At 36.7% G+C, this 16,404-nt stretch overlaps 1 protein-coding gene across 1 annotated transcript in view; it reads left to right on the top strand.

Annotated features, from left to right (window-relative positions):
- The window catches only part of ERC2 (ELKS/RAB6-interacting/CAST family member 2), a 278,502-nt gene that overhangs the window by 237,106 nt on the left and 24,992 nt on the right, over window positions 1-16,404 (top strand). The window contains exon 17 of the mRNA XM_026035392.1: window positions 9,632-9,779. Within this exon, the coding sequence (XP_025891177.1) occupies window positions 9,632-9,779 (148 nt within the window). The remainder of the gene's footprint in view (window positions 1-9,631; window positions 9,780-16,404) is intronic.

Below are 16,404 nucleotides of genomic sequence, written 5' to 3'. Positions count from 1 at the left end.
CAATAATGGTAATGGTGATTTTTACTTAACGTGTCTTAATAACTGCATCTGCTGTAGCTATAACCAAGTCAGGAAAAGAGGTATGTGATAAAGCCTTCTTGGAAGTGGCTTTCTGCTAATAACTCTTTTCCTCCTTAACTAGAAATTTCAGAGTGACTTTTTTTATTGAGCTCAGTGTATTAAAGCTGTCAGGATGTTGAAAAGATACAAAATTCTAAGGAGTTTCCTCATTTAGGAGTAACATACTGAATTCCACTCAGATATATTTGTGGCTAGTGGAAATTATTTGACATTGGTTTACATAATCTCTGTCTGACACACTATTTAGTAAGTGAGCATTTAAACTCTACACTCAGATCAGTTACATTAATTATCCACTACCCTGAAAGTGAATTTTGTTAATCCTACTTATTCAGGCAGTATTATTTCTTAAAGTTGATTTCTAATATAGTGCAAAGCTCAAGACATAAATTCTAATGCATATTCATATTGGTTTCTGTTTCCTGTTTTGAAATGAAGCTAATTATTCACTCTATAGTTCACTTTGGATTTTAATGTGCTGTGCACTGGATTTTATGAGTTTTGTTATTTATGTTATTCAAAGAGCTGCTACTTGTAACACTGCAAATTAGGCGAAAGTCCTTTGGTTTCTGCTTCCAAAACCAGACCTATCTTTTCTTTGTATTTACAACACAGAAACAGAAGATTTTAACATATTTTATTTGTATTATGTTTGCCTGAAGGATCATTTCTTTGATCATCCTGTTAATAAAACTTAAGTCCCGCTTGTTCTTTACCATTTACTTTGTAATTGGAATATGTCATCAATTCAAAATTTGGAATAGAATATAATTAACTGGTTTATGTTCTGCAATATCCTATTTCTGCTTCTCAATATATGTCTTTGTGACTCAGGTATTTCCAGTTCTCTGCAATTTCGTTAAAATAAGCAATAGTAACATTTTCTAAACTCAAACAGTTTTTTTGTAGTTTAAAAACTATATTCTAGAGATCAAACCATTCATCCTGCTAAGTGCTTTTACCTTTGTCTTCTATAAACACTGAAAGCAGTGTTGAGGGATGGGGAGGCTGACAATGACAGATTACCTTTAGTTTTGTTTTCCTGTTTAACTTAGGTGGACTCTGTGCAGTGCTGTGCTCCCTTGTAACCCAACTCCACGGATTTGAACGTCATCCTCCTTTTTCCTCAGAGTTTCTCCCTCTCGGTGCTGTGTTGGGTTCTGGCCTACAACAGGCAGATGTATTTTAACTAAGTAGTGTCTGTGTTCCCATAGGGAATTACATGAGTCAATTTTAGTTTAGAATTACATGAGTCAATTTTAGTAAGAAGCTGCAAGAGCCAGAAATTATTGGTGACTCCTGACTTCTTCAGCTGTCCTATATGACATGGTGAATTCTGGGGCCTCCATGTTTTTTGTAGAGCCTGAAGCTTGTGGCTTGCCTACCCCTTGCACATGAGCCATGCTCTCAGGTTGAGGGAAATGATAATGCCATGACTATTGAAGTGCAATCTCTGCAGCTATGATGTAATTGGTTGCAGAGATGAATATGTCTCTCTTCTGAGGGGGTTGTTTTACTCATCTGTCATTTCTGGAACATAAATCATCAGAACATCAGAGGTGCAATATTATGGGTCTGAAAGAGTTCACAGAGTTCAAAGGGCAATCGAGGGTCCAGCTCGCCTTAGAAAATGCCCCCAAAGAGAGGCACCAAGTTGCATCTTTACCTTTTAAAATCTTTCTTTGAATATGAACATTTATATTTGACGATGCTTGTTAAGAAAAAGCCTACCTGCACACTTCATGTTTCTGGCAAGGAGGAAAAAAAGGAAAAATTTTAAATTGCCAACTGAAAGGCAGGGCTGAAGGGGCATGTGGTTATGGAAAGAAACACTGAATGGAGGCTCCAGGTAGGGAGACAGGAGAGAAAGGATGAATAGTGAGAAGACTGCCGCTTCAGGAGGCTCTTCTACTGTTGCCACAGTAAGTTTCTCTCTATCCTTCCGTTTGCTCTCAGGTTTCCCTGCAGGACAATTGCTTCTTCCTGGTGCTTCTTCCCCCCTAATGAAGATCTGTGTCCATGTGAAGTGTGGTTCTTGTGCAACTTGAGCCTTGGTGTTTCCACCTGGCCTGAACTCCTAGTAAAGGCTGGACCAGGTGCCAGATGCCAGGACTGATATCTGGAGAGGCCGTGGTAGGCTGTACACTGGGCTACGTGAGGGGACCAGCTGCATGAGGTGGCCACCTGTGCATGTCCATTCGCTCGTGCCGTGGGTGATGGAGCGGGTGAGGCAGGCGCATGGTGCGGCCAGCGYTCAGCGACCTGCGCTCACTGCAGGGGCGCTCGGCCAGCCAGGAGCGTCAGATCATGCCGTTTTCCCTTTGGGAAGTGCTTTAAAGGAACTTGTTCCTCGCAAAAAAATGCAAAATAACTGTTCTTTCAAAAGAAGTAAGTTATAAATTGCTACTTTTGCAAATTGTGTGTAGTGACGTATTTTCTGCTAATGTTAGAAATATAGTCCTGTAGTTACTGTCTACAGTGACTGAACGTGTCTGTAYGCATCAAATGGCCACCTATGACTGAGGATGCTGATGCAGAAGACTAAGATTTTAAATTTCTGCATGGGACCAGAATATTTCTTTTTAAAGGAAAAGCTTTAAATTGCCAATAATATTCTGAGGTTTATTTTCTAAGATGCATGCACATCCATAATGGATTAACAGCATGTTTTAACAAACCATTTATTTGCTTTAGGAGTGACAGAGAGAAGCTGTTTCAAACAGGATCTCTCATCACTGTCTATCTCTAGTCACCTCCTACTGAACTTAAGGTTGAACACTGAGGGTCATGAGGGAAAGAAAACAATAATTAAAGGGAAAAAGTTGATTGAGCTGTTTTTTCTCCTTCAGTGCGATTAGCACGTAAGAAGCTGGCTGAGTACTCTACTGTATATCATTAGTTCAAACATTTCTGACTTGATTTAACTTTAATGGTGACTTTTTGAGTTGCATTTCTGTACTTCGTTCCGAGTGGCTTAAGTAAGGAAGGCTGTAAAAGTTCTCCGAAGGTCTTGTTTCTATAAATCTTAATCTTGGAATTCTTTTAGGTGGCCATTGTACTGTTGCTAAGAGTTCCCCCCACCTCCCTGAAAGTTGTCATGACTTCTTTTATTAAAGCTCAGAAAATTATTCTTAGACTAACAGAGGTGGGGAGTAAAGCGGGAGTGTTTACAGAGTTCGCTTCTAAATTGACTGTGATAAGTGGCAATGCAATGTATTATGATTAGAGGTTTCTGGGAGACTCTTTAGGAAGGTTAACTGCGAGGCAGCTCTCAAAAGAAAGCATTTATCTTAGTGGTCATCCTTCAGTGTTTTATACTACTGAGAATTTTTTTGCGGGTGGTTAGAACCATTTTTTGTGTTTTATTAGCTGTATCTTGAATACCTCCTACAAGCTGAATGACAGCTTAGGGTTATTAAATCTGTTCTTAGTACATTCTTTTATCCATAGTTAATCTTGACTAAATATATGTTAGTGAACAACCCTTTTTGCTCAGTTGTTGCCCATATTTGTTAAAGAAATTATTCCATTTGACATTTGTTTAGGCTGCAGTTTGATAAAATACTGTATACAATATACTTTTTCAGTTTGGCATTCAACAGAGTCTTTCATGGATTTATTTCTTCTTGTATTATCTTATCTTCCTTTCTAGTATACTATGGCTTCCTTTTCATATTAAGTAATTTTTTTCAGTTCAGGACAGACACTTCCACAAATGCATACTCTGTGTCTGTATTGCTAGAGATCTATAAGATTGCACTTTTCAGGTACTAGGCTACAGTTATTACTGAGTTACTTTGGTAAACATCTGCTGTCTGCAACCTTGTATATGGTATTTTTCTTTAGTTATAATTATTCTTTAATGCCACCTCCAGTGACATTGCTAAGTCTATTATCAGATTTTCTAAGACTCTTATCAGATTAATAGTTGATAGATCCTCCAAGGAAAGATACCTCTGTACTTCCCTGAGGATTGACCTTTGCAGTACAATGTCGTTTATTATCTGTAAATACTATTGCAGTAATTTTCACAGAGACTTGATCATTCTTAAGGTGTGTATTGTTCTTTCTTACTATAGATATAGTAAATAAAATTTAAAAGATCTTGGGCCTTAAGTCAGCTAAATGAAATGAGAGAGAAAATAAATCAGCTTAAAATATAGAAGCATAGAATAATAGGGTTGCCGGTAAACTTATACTTGAAAGGGAATCAAGTCGACTGGAGTCATTTCTAACTTATGTTTGCCCACCTTGTTCAAAATGTTTTTCTGTGACAGAGACCATCTTAGCAATACTTAAGTGCATTATTGTTAGGTCTTGTCTAGGTATTAAGAGGAGGGGAAAAAAAAAAAAAAGCACAGCTTCCTCCTACAGTTTATGCACSTTACTTTTTTGTTCTTCCTGCCATGGATAAGAGGTGGGGCGGGGGAGGAAGTAAAAAAATGTTCTGAAACTGCATTTTATGTTTGTATTATCAAGCCCAATTCATAGACTCATAGCCTAATTATTGTAGTTCAAGTCTAATTCATAGACTCATAGCTTAATCATTGTAGTTCTCTCCCTCCCTCCCTCCCTTCCTCTCTCTCTCTCTCTTTCTCTCTCTGTCATTTTCATGATTGYTTTTGTTGCCCATGGACAGCTCCCATTTTTTTTTAATGGAAATTCAGTATGGATTTAGTGTTCCGGCTGAGTCATTCTGATGTAGATCAAAAGGATCACTTATATCTTGTTTTATTCTATTTATTCTAATTATACATTGCAGTATGACTTTTGTTATTTTCACAACAGATCATCAATAATAAGTTCCTCCTTAGTTTTACAGTCTGTTTCTCTAGTTTGTTGAAAGACCACTTAAACTTTTATTCCTGTCTTCATGGTACTTGCAAATGTGCCGAGTTTCAAGTCTTCCTGAAATGTAATAAACACATTTTCTGGTTCATCATTCATATAGTTAGTGAAAGCCRTCCATGGCCACGTTCCAGTCATGAGAGCTGAGACATGGTGGGACATCTCTCAAGACTGGAATGTGGCCATGATTGGCTTCAGGATTTTCAGGAAGGACAGGCCAGGAAGGGYGAGATGGTGGAGTTGCCTTTTACATGAGAGAGGAACTGGAATATATGGAGCTCTGTCCAGGGAAGGATGAGTTTACTACAGGCCTCCTGACCAGGAAGATGAAGTAGATGAGGTTTCTACAGGCAGCTGCAAGAAACCTCATGATCACAGGCCCTGGTACTTATGAGGCCCTGGTGAGGCCACACCTGCAGTATTGGGTGGGACCAAGAGGATGGGACCAAACTTTTCTTGGGGGTGGCCAGTGATAGGACAGGGAGGTAATGGGTACAAATTGAAACACAGGCAGCTCCATCTGCATGTGAGGCAGAACTTCTTTCCTGTGAGCATGACAGAGCCCTGGAACAGGCTGCTCAGAGRTGTTGTGGAACCTCCTTTTCTGGAGGTCTTCCAAACCTGCCTGAATGTGACCGAGTGTCCCGTGTTCTAGGTGCCCCTGCTTGAGCAGACTTAGATGATCTCTAGAGGTTCCTTCCAACATCAACCATTCTGTGAAAGCATCAAACAAAATGGAGTCTTGAATAGACTTAGATGGAATTCTACTAGCTTGAATAAATAAGTTCCTGGTCATTGTGAAGGGATTATTGCTACCATCTTTCCTGTTGTATGTTAGTGCAAAATGATACAAGGTATATTAACATATTTTTACAAAGTTACTTGGRGATGCTTTATGGGAATCATTAATACCTTAGGCCCTGAGCTCACATTTGAAAGTGTGATTACACGGATTATCAAGATACTAGTGTATTCACTGACTTTGTATTGAGGAATTTGACGTGAGATATGTGCACTGTTGAATGCAGYCAGGCTTTACCAGAAGAGAAGTTTCCTTTCTAGAATTTTGCTCTTCCTGGGAAAAGTCCTTCCTGTTAYGTAATGTAAGCTGTATAGATGGAGGTTCCTAGAAATTATTTTCCTAACATTTGATAAGTTAAAGAAAAATGCAAAGTAGACTAATAAAATGGAGTTCTTACCACTGTGTAGCAAATGTTGTTAGATTTAAAATGTATTCATCTGAGAGCTTGCTTTATTTTACTATATATAGTTAGAGTGATTTTTCTTGGTGTTAGAAGTACTACCTCAGTATTTGTATAACAGATTAGTTTGCCAAAAAAGAGAGGAAAAACTMCTAATAGCAAAAAGGATTACTCTTTATAAATATTACTGTTAAAGAATGTCATTTAATTCACTGCTCTAATAAATTATTTTAAAAATGTATTTTATTACCATCATTTATAAAACAATAAGGAGACATTTAGGCTGCAAATAGTGATAACATCTCTATAGAACTATATTTGGATAGTCTTTTGCTGACGCTGTGGATAATTAGGAATTATAAATTATGCTTACACTCTTAAACATGTTAACTTAAGAGTGTATCAAACTATATGTTCTTGGTGCCAGTTCAGGTCCAGGTTTTCAAAAATCTTCACATAGAAATTCGTGATGATGTTAAGTCTCCAGCAGTGAAGTGGAAGTGCACTACTTACCTGAGAGACTTAGATGAAGTCTTTTCCACCTCTTTACATTTTTTGAATGAACTTTACTTTGTGTTTGATAGTGAGAAAGTTATTGTCAGCTCTTTTTTTCGCATCTCAACCATATTCCCTGTGGTCAGCTAATGATATTTCAAATATTTTTTCCACAGAAGGTAATTCACCCTCATTTTTAGCTGAGTCTAAGTAAAGTGAATCATTTCTGTTCATCAGATTTTGTTCTTCCACAGGAAATCTCAAGGGTGCTCACAGGGTGGACCTGCATCCTTATTTTGTGCTCTGCATAGRGATAACAGAAGCTCTTAGTCTCTCCATCTTTCCTTTGTAGTGAAGTAGGTGCATAATTCCTAGGGACGTAAGCAAGCAAAGTGTGTCCTTTGGTAGAAAATAAACTTCAGCTCTGCTGAACTCCTGATAACCTGGATGCCCATTAAATGCCACAGCATTATATATCTGAGATGATTGCTGTTCCCATTATCCACGGTAATGGAGGTAGAGAGCGCGTGGCCCAGCTCCAGGTGCGTGTCTGTGCAGACAGGTGCAGACAGATGCTGACTGCTCTGCCTGTGCCCCCAGCGCGCCGCAGGGCAGCCAGCTCCATCGTGGCACCGTGCCCAGCCTCCAACACCTCGTCGCTGAGATAAATGAGGCTCTGCAGCTTCTGAAATGAAGCGGAGTCACATTCGGGCCACTTGAGGAGTGCTGGCAGCATGCGCTCGCCTGTTTCTCTGGAGGGTTACATCCTTCCACATGGCCATGGAAAGATTTCAGTAGAAATCCATATCTCTCTGTTCTTGTGCAATCTTTTCTCAACATCCATAGGTTAGAATAGCTGCATGAGGCTAGCTGAATTTTTTTTTTTTTTTTTTTTTTTTTTTTTCCTGCAGGGAAAAAGGTTCCTTAATGCAAACTATTGGAGCATTGTCTAAACTGATAGCTAATCTTTACTTGTAATATGAATGCAATGTGTTGTGAGATAACTACAGAGAAGCTAACCTCATGTTATTTACTCTAATTTAGAAGACTATTTTATGCAAGAATGCGGTATACTGTCTCTTTGTTTTCTGATTATCTGTTTCTCACRCTTTCTATCAGAAAGTTTATACTATTACCACCAAAAAGAGTCCTCCCAAATACAGGGGCGACAATACATTACTAAAGCAGAAAATAGACTTGCATGTAAAATGTACTGCAGAAAAGAAATAGCTGTTGTGTTACGTTTCTCTTTCTGAATGATTCAGGCATTAAAAGGAAGTGCACAAATTCCYCTTCTGTAATGCAAGAGGAATAACTGAATACAAAAGCAAATCAACTTATTTATTTTTGTTCTCTGCATTTAGAAATTCAGATTTTAAAGAGACTATTAGGGAATTAGTATCTTATTTGAGTATAAACCCTTAAATATCTAAGAGTTTGGTATGAATTATTTTGCAGCAACTTGTTTTCTACGTTTATTTGCATTCCACCAATTYTGAGGCTTGTGGAAAGGAATAAACTTATATCTCATTCTTTATGGCTGTARCATTCAGATTAACCTTACAGATGTGTGACCCTTTACTATCTTGTATTCTTTAATACCTGTTATTAAGAGTAATTAATAGCTTTTTATTTAAATTAAAACTGTTGGAGACTTATGGCATCCTCTCTCTCTTAAACATCACTTAACTGTGATAAGAATGAAGAAGACAGAATAATAAATGAGAGTATTTAAGTGTATGAATAAAATGCAACTGTTTATCTAAAATTGATCCCTGTCTCATAACTTTGAGAGTAAAATAAATGGGTTGTTTTTCTTTGACTCCATCAGAAATATTGTCCTTTAAATATTTACATTAATACATTAGGAACTTTGAAATAAAAGTGAAATAGCTTTCTTGACGTTTTTGCTGGCAAGCACAAAGASTGTGAGAATTCCAAAGTTTAAGCTCACCTTGACTGTATGAAGTTCATGAGCCATATTCTTACATTTATTAGCAGTCGGAGCTTAAGGTTAATTTATAGCTCATTTATTCATGTTTATTTTTTAATGATTCATCTTACATAGATCTGGAAAAAGCCATAGGCATATATTCTTTTCTAAAAGCTATTAAATATAACATTTTTTCTTGTCTGATAAGTCATAGCCTATTATTGAACGCTTTGCAGACAATGGATATATATCTTTTATTTAAGCAAATAAGGGGCAGATTGTGGTATTGCCAACACAATCCTCTTGGCGTATAAAAAAAAATAAGTTGTACTCGGATCTAAGCTTCTAAACCTTACTGTTGTCATATGTCCTCATGGACTTCTTAGGATGTGACCTTGCCAGCTTCTATATGTTTCTATGTGTTTTTGAGTCCTGTACGTTTCTGTTTGCTTTGCAGTAGTTGAGGAGTCAATATTCCAAAGGTAAAGGTTCCTCAAGAACTGCTAGAGCAAAGAACTGGTTTTCTACATGTTGTACTTCGCTTCTAGAGTCCTGGWTGTATGATGGTGCAATGCATAATAATCTATAGGAGTACATCTGGGTGAATGAGAGGAAGATGGCTTGAGAGTAGTAATTCCTGTATGGAGTCCTCTGGGATACCAAAGTAACAATATAATATATCATCTGTTGTATTTATATCACTTTCTTTTTATGATTCAATATTTATGATTTGAATCATTCACAGCACGTTTATGTAATATATTCTGGAATTCAGGAAACTGACTTTTTGGGGTGCAACTTGTAGGAATATTGTAAACTACCATACTATATGGTTATCAAATATACTGAGGTAAGCATTTTTGATATATTAAAATCATGAAAAATCAATAGAAATAACCTCTTGGCCAATCAACTTATTTCATGATTTGATTTTGCCTGAAAATATTTGCTATTTAAAGGCTGTTGAGAATGTAATTGATTGTTTCCTTAGGGTTAAAAGAAAAATCCCTTGAGGTACTTTTGTTCAGTGTAAATGAGAAGAAAACAATTTCCTTTTGTTCTGTTTTATCAGACAGGAAGCATTGCTTGCTGCAATTAGTGAAAAAGATGCAAACATTGCCTTGCTTGAGCTGTCTGCTTCAAAGAAAAAGAAGACTCAGGACGAAGTAATGGCTCTTAAACGAGAGAAGGACAGATTAGTACATCAGTTAAAACAGCAGGTAGGGAGACATTCATTTTCATACTTTTATGGCAACTGAAGATTGGCATTATTTTCATTTTACTCTATTCTAACCTCATATTGAAAGTCTTCAAGCCAGGTGTGCATATGACAACAGTTGCAAAAGGTAGGAGGTACTTACTATGCCTATTTCTGTATTGCTTCTTTATGGTTATGTTTTTTGTTGCATGTTTGCTTGGCTCGTACTATATGCAGCCAATTTCCTCTCTGGTTTCCCTCCTCATATAGCTTCCACATTCTTCATTATGTGCAACGTAGGAGAGCAGAGCCCTTTGCAGTAGAGCAAGGTCTATCCTTTCTGTTGACTGTTTCTAACCTTTTCTGTTCARTTACTTGTTAATCTTTTGTAAAATAATTGTCTGTTCAGAAGGTTCCAGGCTTTCTGAGAGGTTATCTGGAAATCACAATTATTCTTGAAATGCATTCCTAAATGAATAAAGATCACCCTTATACATTCTAAATCATTTGAGGTTTTAATAGGAAACATGTAATTGCAAAATCTAGAAGTGAATTTCATCACAGCAAATTTGTGCTCTATTATAGAGGGAAATTATAAATGATAAAGTACATGTATAAACAGTAGCCAAGGATCCCTTCTCTGTCTAACTGAATCTTTAAAATAACACGAAGATATACTGTGCAGTGACTACTTGCCCTGGATTTTAGGAGTTAATACTTACAGGTAAAAGAGGTACTGTAGGAGCAGCTGGACAAGCAGGAGGACAAAGGATGTTCAGATAACCTAGATACTGATGACCTGTGCTGTGTGTCGTATGCATATGTTATTGAAAACCTCTCCTCTTTCAGAACAGGTGAAAAAGTTGAGAAAAATGTTTTTAGAACATGTCTGAGTGTTGTCTCTGATGTTTTCCATTGTGAGACTGAGCCCTCTGACTGTTACTTGAGGAGGTGGAGAATATCATTGAACAAAATCCTTTAGGTCTCCATAGCCTCTCAAAGTAACTGCTGTTAGGCAGTGTGCCATTTCACAACTGAGCATGCCATGTTAATAATGTTTAGGACATACTACATAGTCAATGTTATGATTCTTCCTTCGGAATCATGCATTACATAATATAGATCTTCATGCATTTGGTAACAGAAAGTTAAGGTGAGCTTGAAGTTGCTGCTGAGCTAAATTCCCAATAGCCCTGACCTCATGCACCTAATCATTGTAGCTTTCTCCCACAGGTCTATAGAAATAGGAAACAGCCCCTGAGTATGAACTTACCACCCACTCACGATGCTGACTTCATTACAGACATTCCAGCCAAGTACCTGGGTGCCAGCTACGATGCACACATGTCTCAGGTCAGTCAGCTGTCCAGGAGACATTTCACCCAAATTTCATATGCTAAATAGGCAGATAGGCTTTATGCTTTTTACTATTTGATCAAACTGTGCTGCTTCTGCAGAAAATGTTAGGTTCCAAATAATAAGGAATAAGGGATTTTTGTTTTGTTTWGCTTTGGAAAACAAATGTGTTACAGATCCTTTCTTTTTGTCACCCTCATTTGTCCTTACTGAGGAGTAAATGAATAAGCAGTTTTGCTATACTCCGTGATATCTATCTTGAATATTTTTAAATRCTTGCCAAATATGTGAGAAGACTGATTTTTCCTTAATTTTTTTTTTGATTAAGCTATTGCCGAATACTGTTCAAACATTCATAACTTTCTTCAGTGAGAGTATAGGAACAGCAGAAAAGGGTTTCTAGAGAGTCATTGTTTTGGATAACTTTGGTTAGAATTGTAACCAAATACTTCAAATATCTCCATTATTTATAGTGATAAAGATCTTCAGTAAAGCTTTTTAACTAGATTAAATTGATGCCAAAATAATCTCTCTTTTATCTCTGACACCACAAGAAAGAGGAGACATAAGAAATAGGAATGTGGTTTAACTAGGTCACAACTTTACTCAACTTAAGCATTATCTGATAATAGAGGTTGTAGGGATCATTCATATTTCTTTAATCCCTTTGAGCAGAGCCACTGTCAACCTCCGAATCTTCCACATGTGTACCCAACACCATTGCTTGTTAATGCTACTCTTCCTAGATAAAACTGTTTGCAGTTTAGGTAAAAGTGATGCATTCTCCATTCTGATATATCCGCCTTGCTCTTTTTATGAAATGACTACTATTCTAGCTGTGTCTTTTTTAATAGAGGATAGCAAATCTATTGTGATTTACTTTTTTTTCAGAGAACTAGGACCTTAGTGAATTATCAACTGCAGTATCAGATTTTTTCTRATGATCCTTATTCCTCCCATTCCACATTTTCCACAATTGTACCGCAGAAAGAATAAAACAAAAAACCACAAACCTCTATCTTTTCCATCTTAATGTGACAATAAAAGGAAAAATATTTCTAAATATTAGAAGATGACCGAACAGATGATGTGAAATATTAGGCCCCCAATTTCATTCCTGTTCTGAACCTCCAGAGGGAATTTTTGCTTTCATGATGAAAACCAAATGGTGAACAGTGATAAGAATCTATATTCCCTTTATGTATTTCCACAGCAGCAGATAGTCTTATGATACATATCCCTGTCCAATCAAACAGGAAGCCTTCTATTCATGGCAACTGAGGCCTGGGCTCTCATCAAGGCAGTGGGACAAAAAGTGAGAAATGCAGACCATAAAGAATCCAAGGATTTTTTTTCATATCTTTCTGGTTTAGGTTTCTTTGTTAAATAAAATATTTCCTACTGCATTTCAGGAGAAAGTTATTTTTCTCCATATATTTCTGTCTTCCTTTGACAATTCCTGGCAATTACATCTTAAATTCCCCAGATTTTAGAAAGTGTTCTTTTGAGAACCTTTTACTTCACTGTTTTATTAGAGCTGAAAAATCATACAACAGTCCTCGTGGTGGGGACAGCAGTCAGTATAGATTATGTGTTATAAATCATGCAAACAAAATACTGGGGAATGATTTGCTGTTATGTTGCAATGTTAGATGAATTTAGAAATTTGCCTCTAACTTACTTGAGCCTTTCCTGGAATACTACATGTACTACATTAGTAATTAGCAAAGCTCATGCAGAAGCAATGTCCTGGAATTCTTTTAGATAACCTTGTTTCATTTTCCTCATTATATTATGGAATTCATTTTGTGACGCTGCAATTAAGCTTATCTGCTCTCTTTTCCTATCACATATCTCCGAAGAACACCTTGCTTTTCAGAGAGTTGTCATTTTAGTAAAAAACCAATAATCTGAAGTTAGCCTTCAAAGAGGATATCTACGTTTATGAAAATAGAAAATACCGTTTTTATCAAGTTTTATTTTTGCGGTCTTTATAGACCTGGAGTCTGTATAGGTGAATCATTTTGGCCTAAATAAAAGGTGTCCTGAACCTTTGACCCTCATACTATGTCACCATATATCTCAGATTGTTTTTGATTAACTTTTTGCTCTTGTTTACAATTTGGGGTGTTTCTTTCTGAAACTCTTTGAGACTGTTTCTTCTGCTGTTTACTCAGTGGTATCCTAGACTTAATAATATATATGGATAAACTCCAAATCTCTATTTATAGACATTTCAAAGTATGCTGTACTATGAGTCATTGCAACGAATGATACCTAAAAATGTGYAACGTGCTATTCCAAGAACTCTAAGTCCTTAAATGCAGTTTGCTGTTATTCCTCTTGAATCAATGACCTCACTGTCTCTTTAAAAAGTGAGAGAAAGAGCAATATGTTTCCATCGTTCATCAGAATTCAGGGTTTCCAAAGCATGAGATGCCCTGGAGCATCATCTGAGGAATAAGGGAAATCACTGTCTTCCTGTGGAAAATCTCATTGAAAAAAAGTAGTTTTCCTGGAGTCAGATTTTTTTTAGATGAGAGAGGAGAGAAAATAAAATAAATAAAAAAAAAAAAAAGCTAATCCTATTCTGTAGTGCTTCTGTGTGCAGAAGGAAGGACCAATACTTTTCTTTGACCTTGCTAACTCTGAGAGGGCCACTGAGGGTCACGGGTAACGGAAGGGGTTGTGGAGTTTTAATGGATATACTTKGTAACATTTATAGGTGCTTATCTAGTAGGAACATCAAAATGTTTGCAAATTTATCTACTGCTACTGAAAGCGCTGTGCAAAAACTCTGCAGGCTCCCACCATGTGAGGTTATTGTAAGCATCAAAAGCCTGCTTCATATTTAAAGAGATAGGGCACAGTATGTAGTAGATGTCTTAAAGGTTCAGGAGGTCGATTCTATTAAACTCAGTGGAGTAACCCAAAGTATTGAGGTTACTCATAGAGTTTTATTGTTATTGGATTAAGGCCAAAGAAACAGATTCTATCGCAGTGCTGTAATGTATCACAGACTTGCACTGAGGCTGAATTGCCTAAATGCAAATGTAGCTGCTTTGGCCACAGACTTGCTCTGTGATCAACTGCTCCAGTCACTCTGGTGGACTCCAGCAGCAGCCTGATGTATTTCCTATTTCAGCTGGAAGCATCTTGGATAACCATGAACTTTCACAAGGTGATGTCAGAAGAATATTAAAATTGTGCCACAGGAAAAGAACATGAAAATTCCTGTGTGAGGGAGAAAAATACCAAGTACTTTCCAATACTTGGGAATAGGAGGCCGCTGTCTGCACAGGCACCACTGTGCCAAAGGGGCTGGACAGTGGACTGCCTCCTCAGGCATGGGCAGTTGTCTGCTATGTCCGTATCATACACTTAACATTATTTTATCTTTTATTTTCAGTGTGGCTTGTCTGATAAAAAGTAGAGTCAGTTGCTACTCAATTTGGAGGTGCTTTCCAAATGCAAAAATTTAGCCATCTACACCATTTTATTAAAAATTAATTATCTAACCATAAAATATGTTTAGTGGAGCATTTATATCTGTCTCTAACTCTTCAATAATTTGTTTCTTTTATAAATTTTTCTGTCAGTGTTCAATAGGGGATGACTTTTACACACTGACAAGGGTGTCAAATTTCCACCATTTACCTGTGCCTGAAGACTGACAAAGACGATCCCGATACTAATCTAATCTAAAACAGAATAAAATGAGAAATAGAATGTCTTAAGAAAATAATGCTTAGAAAATGTCTATCTGGCAAATTTCAGATTTTTTTTTCCTCTTCTTAAATAGTTCATGACTTAAATGATGCTCTTAGGACCAAATGTGCAGTTAGATGCATTTGTCTAATTAACTTTAGCATTTGGTATTAGGAAAATAATGTTTTCAATTACAGTGACACACTAAAAGTTGTCAGGAATTGTTAACCAAGAGTAGGAAGGCCAAACGGATTCTAACCTACCAAGGTGTACTGCTTTTAACATAATTTGTCCTAGTTCTTCACATTAAAAAAGCAATAGCAGTGTCTTAAATGAAATGTACTGCCTGCATAAGGAAATGAAAACACTATAACAAGTATATGTGATTCAGATATGAAGCTACAGATGTGCATGTACTTTTAAGCTGTGAGAAATCCATTGGTTTTCTGTTGTGCTAGTTTACTTTTGCATGTTACTTCAGATACGATTATTTAGGAAAGTTATTATTTGTATCACAATATAACCATTTGTAAAACCAGAGACATTAATATTAACATCTTTGCAGACATCATTAAGAGGGATCATATGTAATTGTAATGGTTACAAAAGTCTTAGTTGCTGTTATCTGCCAGTGACATATTTATTAGTTTAAATAAAGGGAATATATAGTAATTCTCTCCCAGTAAAAAGAAAAAAAAATCGAATTGCTTTGATCCATACACTAAATTCTGTATTTTGAGATCTATAGAGCTTTGTAAAGGTTTAAAAGACCATTCAGAAATACAGCATTAAACAAGATCACCACTAGGACTTGGCTGAGTGATTACATAATCCTTATAATCACCCTAGCCAAGATTTCTRTAGAGAATTCCAAGATAGATATTTTTAGAGAAATTTGTGTAGTGATGCAATTCTTCATTAAATAATTAGCTTACAGTCCATTTTTGGAACATCTCAAGGGATTTTGGTAGGAGCAGAAGACACTGCTATGTGACTGATTCATTCAGAACTTGGATAGTGTAAGTAAATGTCCCAGTTGCCTCTTTTCACTTTTGGGTTATAGAGCCAAAAAAGTAACTGGAATTGGCCAAAATGCAGAGTTTTCTAACTGCTTGAGAACTGCTTTTATTTTTCCTCTCAAAACATGAAATTAGAAACCTTTTCAGTGTTTTCAAGACTGCAGGTGTACAGAATATTCTGGCCAGAGGCAAAGCTGGTGTTTGGCAGCCTGCTCTGGTCTGTTAGTTCACTACTCTATATTTCATCACATGAACATACTGCTAATGAAACAAAAAGGGTGAGAAACAATGAAGGAATTTTAAAAATCTGTGTAACCACAGTTTCTCAACAAATTAACCACTAGCAATATTTTCTCCTACATGCATTACATAAAAGTATTTCTTACTAATTAACATCCAAATGTTTCAAAGAATGCTTTCAACAGCAAGGGAGAAAAAATGGAATTGGAGGAAACCAGTTGCATTATATACACAGCTCTGGTTAAGAATATCAGAAGTAGTGCTAATGTAATATTATGGTGGTGACATCAAGCACTCAAGAATAATGCAGTTCCCAAAGTTAAA

The sequence above is a fragment of the Nothoprocta perdicaria genome, unplaced genomic scaffold (assembly GCF_003342845.1).
Source record: "Nothoprocta perdicaria isolate Ctin4 unplaced genomic scaffold, notPer1 scaffold_16, whole genome shotgun sequence".
Lineage (NCBI taxonomy): Eukaryota > Metazoa > Chordata > Aves > Tinamiformes > Tinamidae > Nothoprocta > Nothoprocta perdicaria.
The sequence above is the reverse complement of the archived record's forward strand: the minus strand, read 5'-3'. Positions and strand labels throughout refer to the sequence as shown.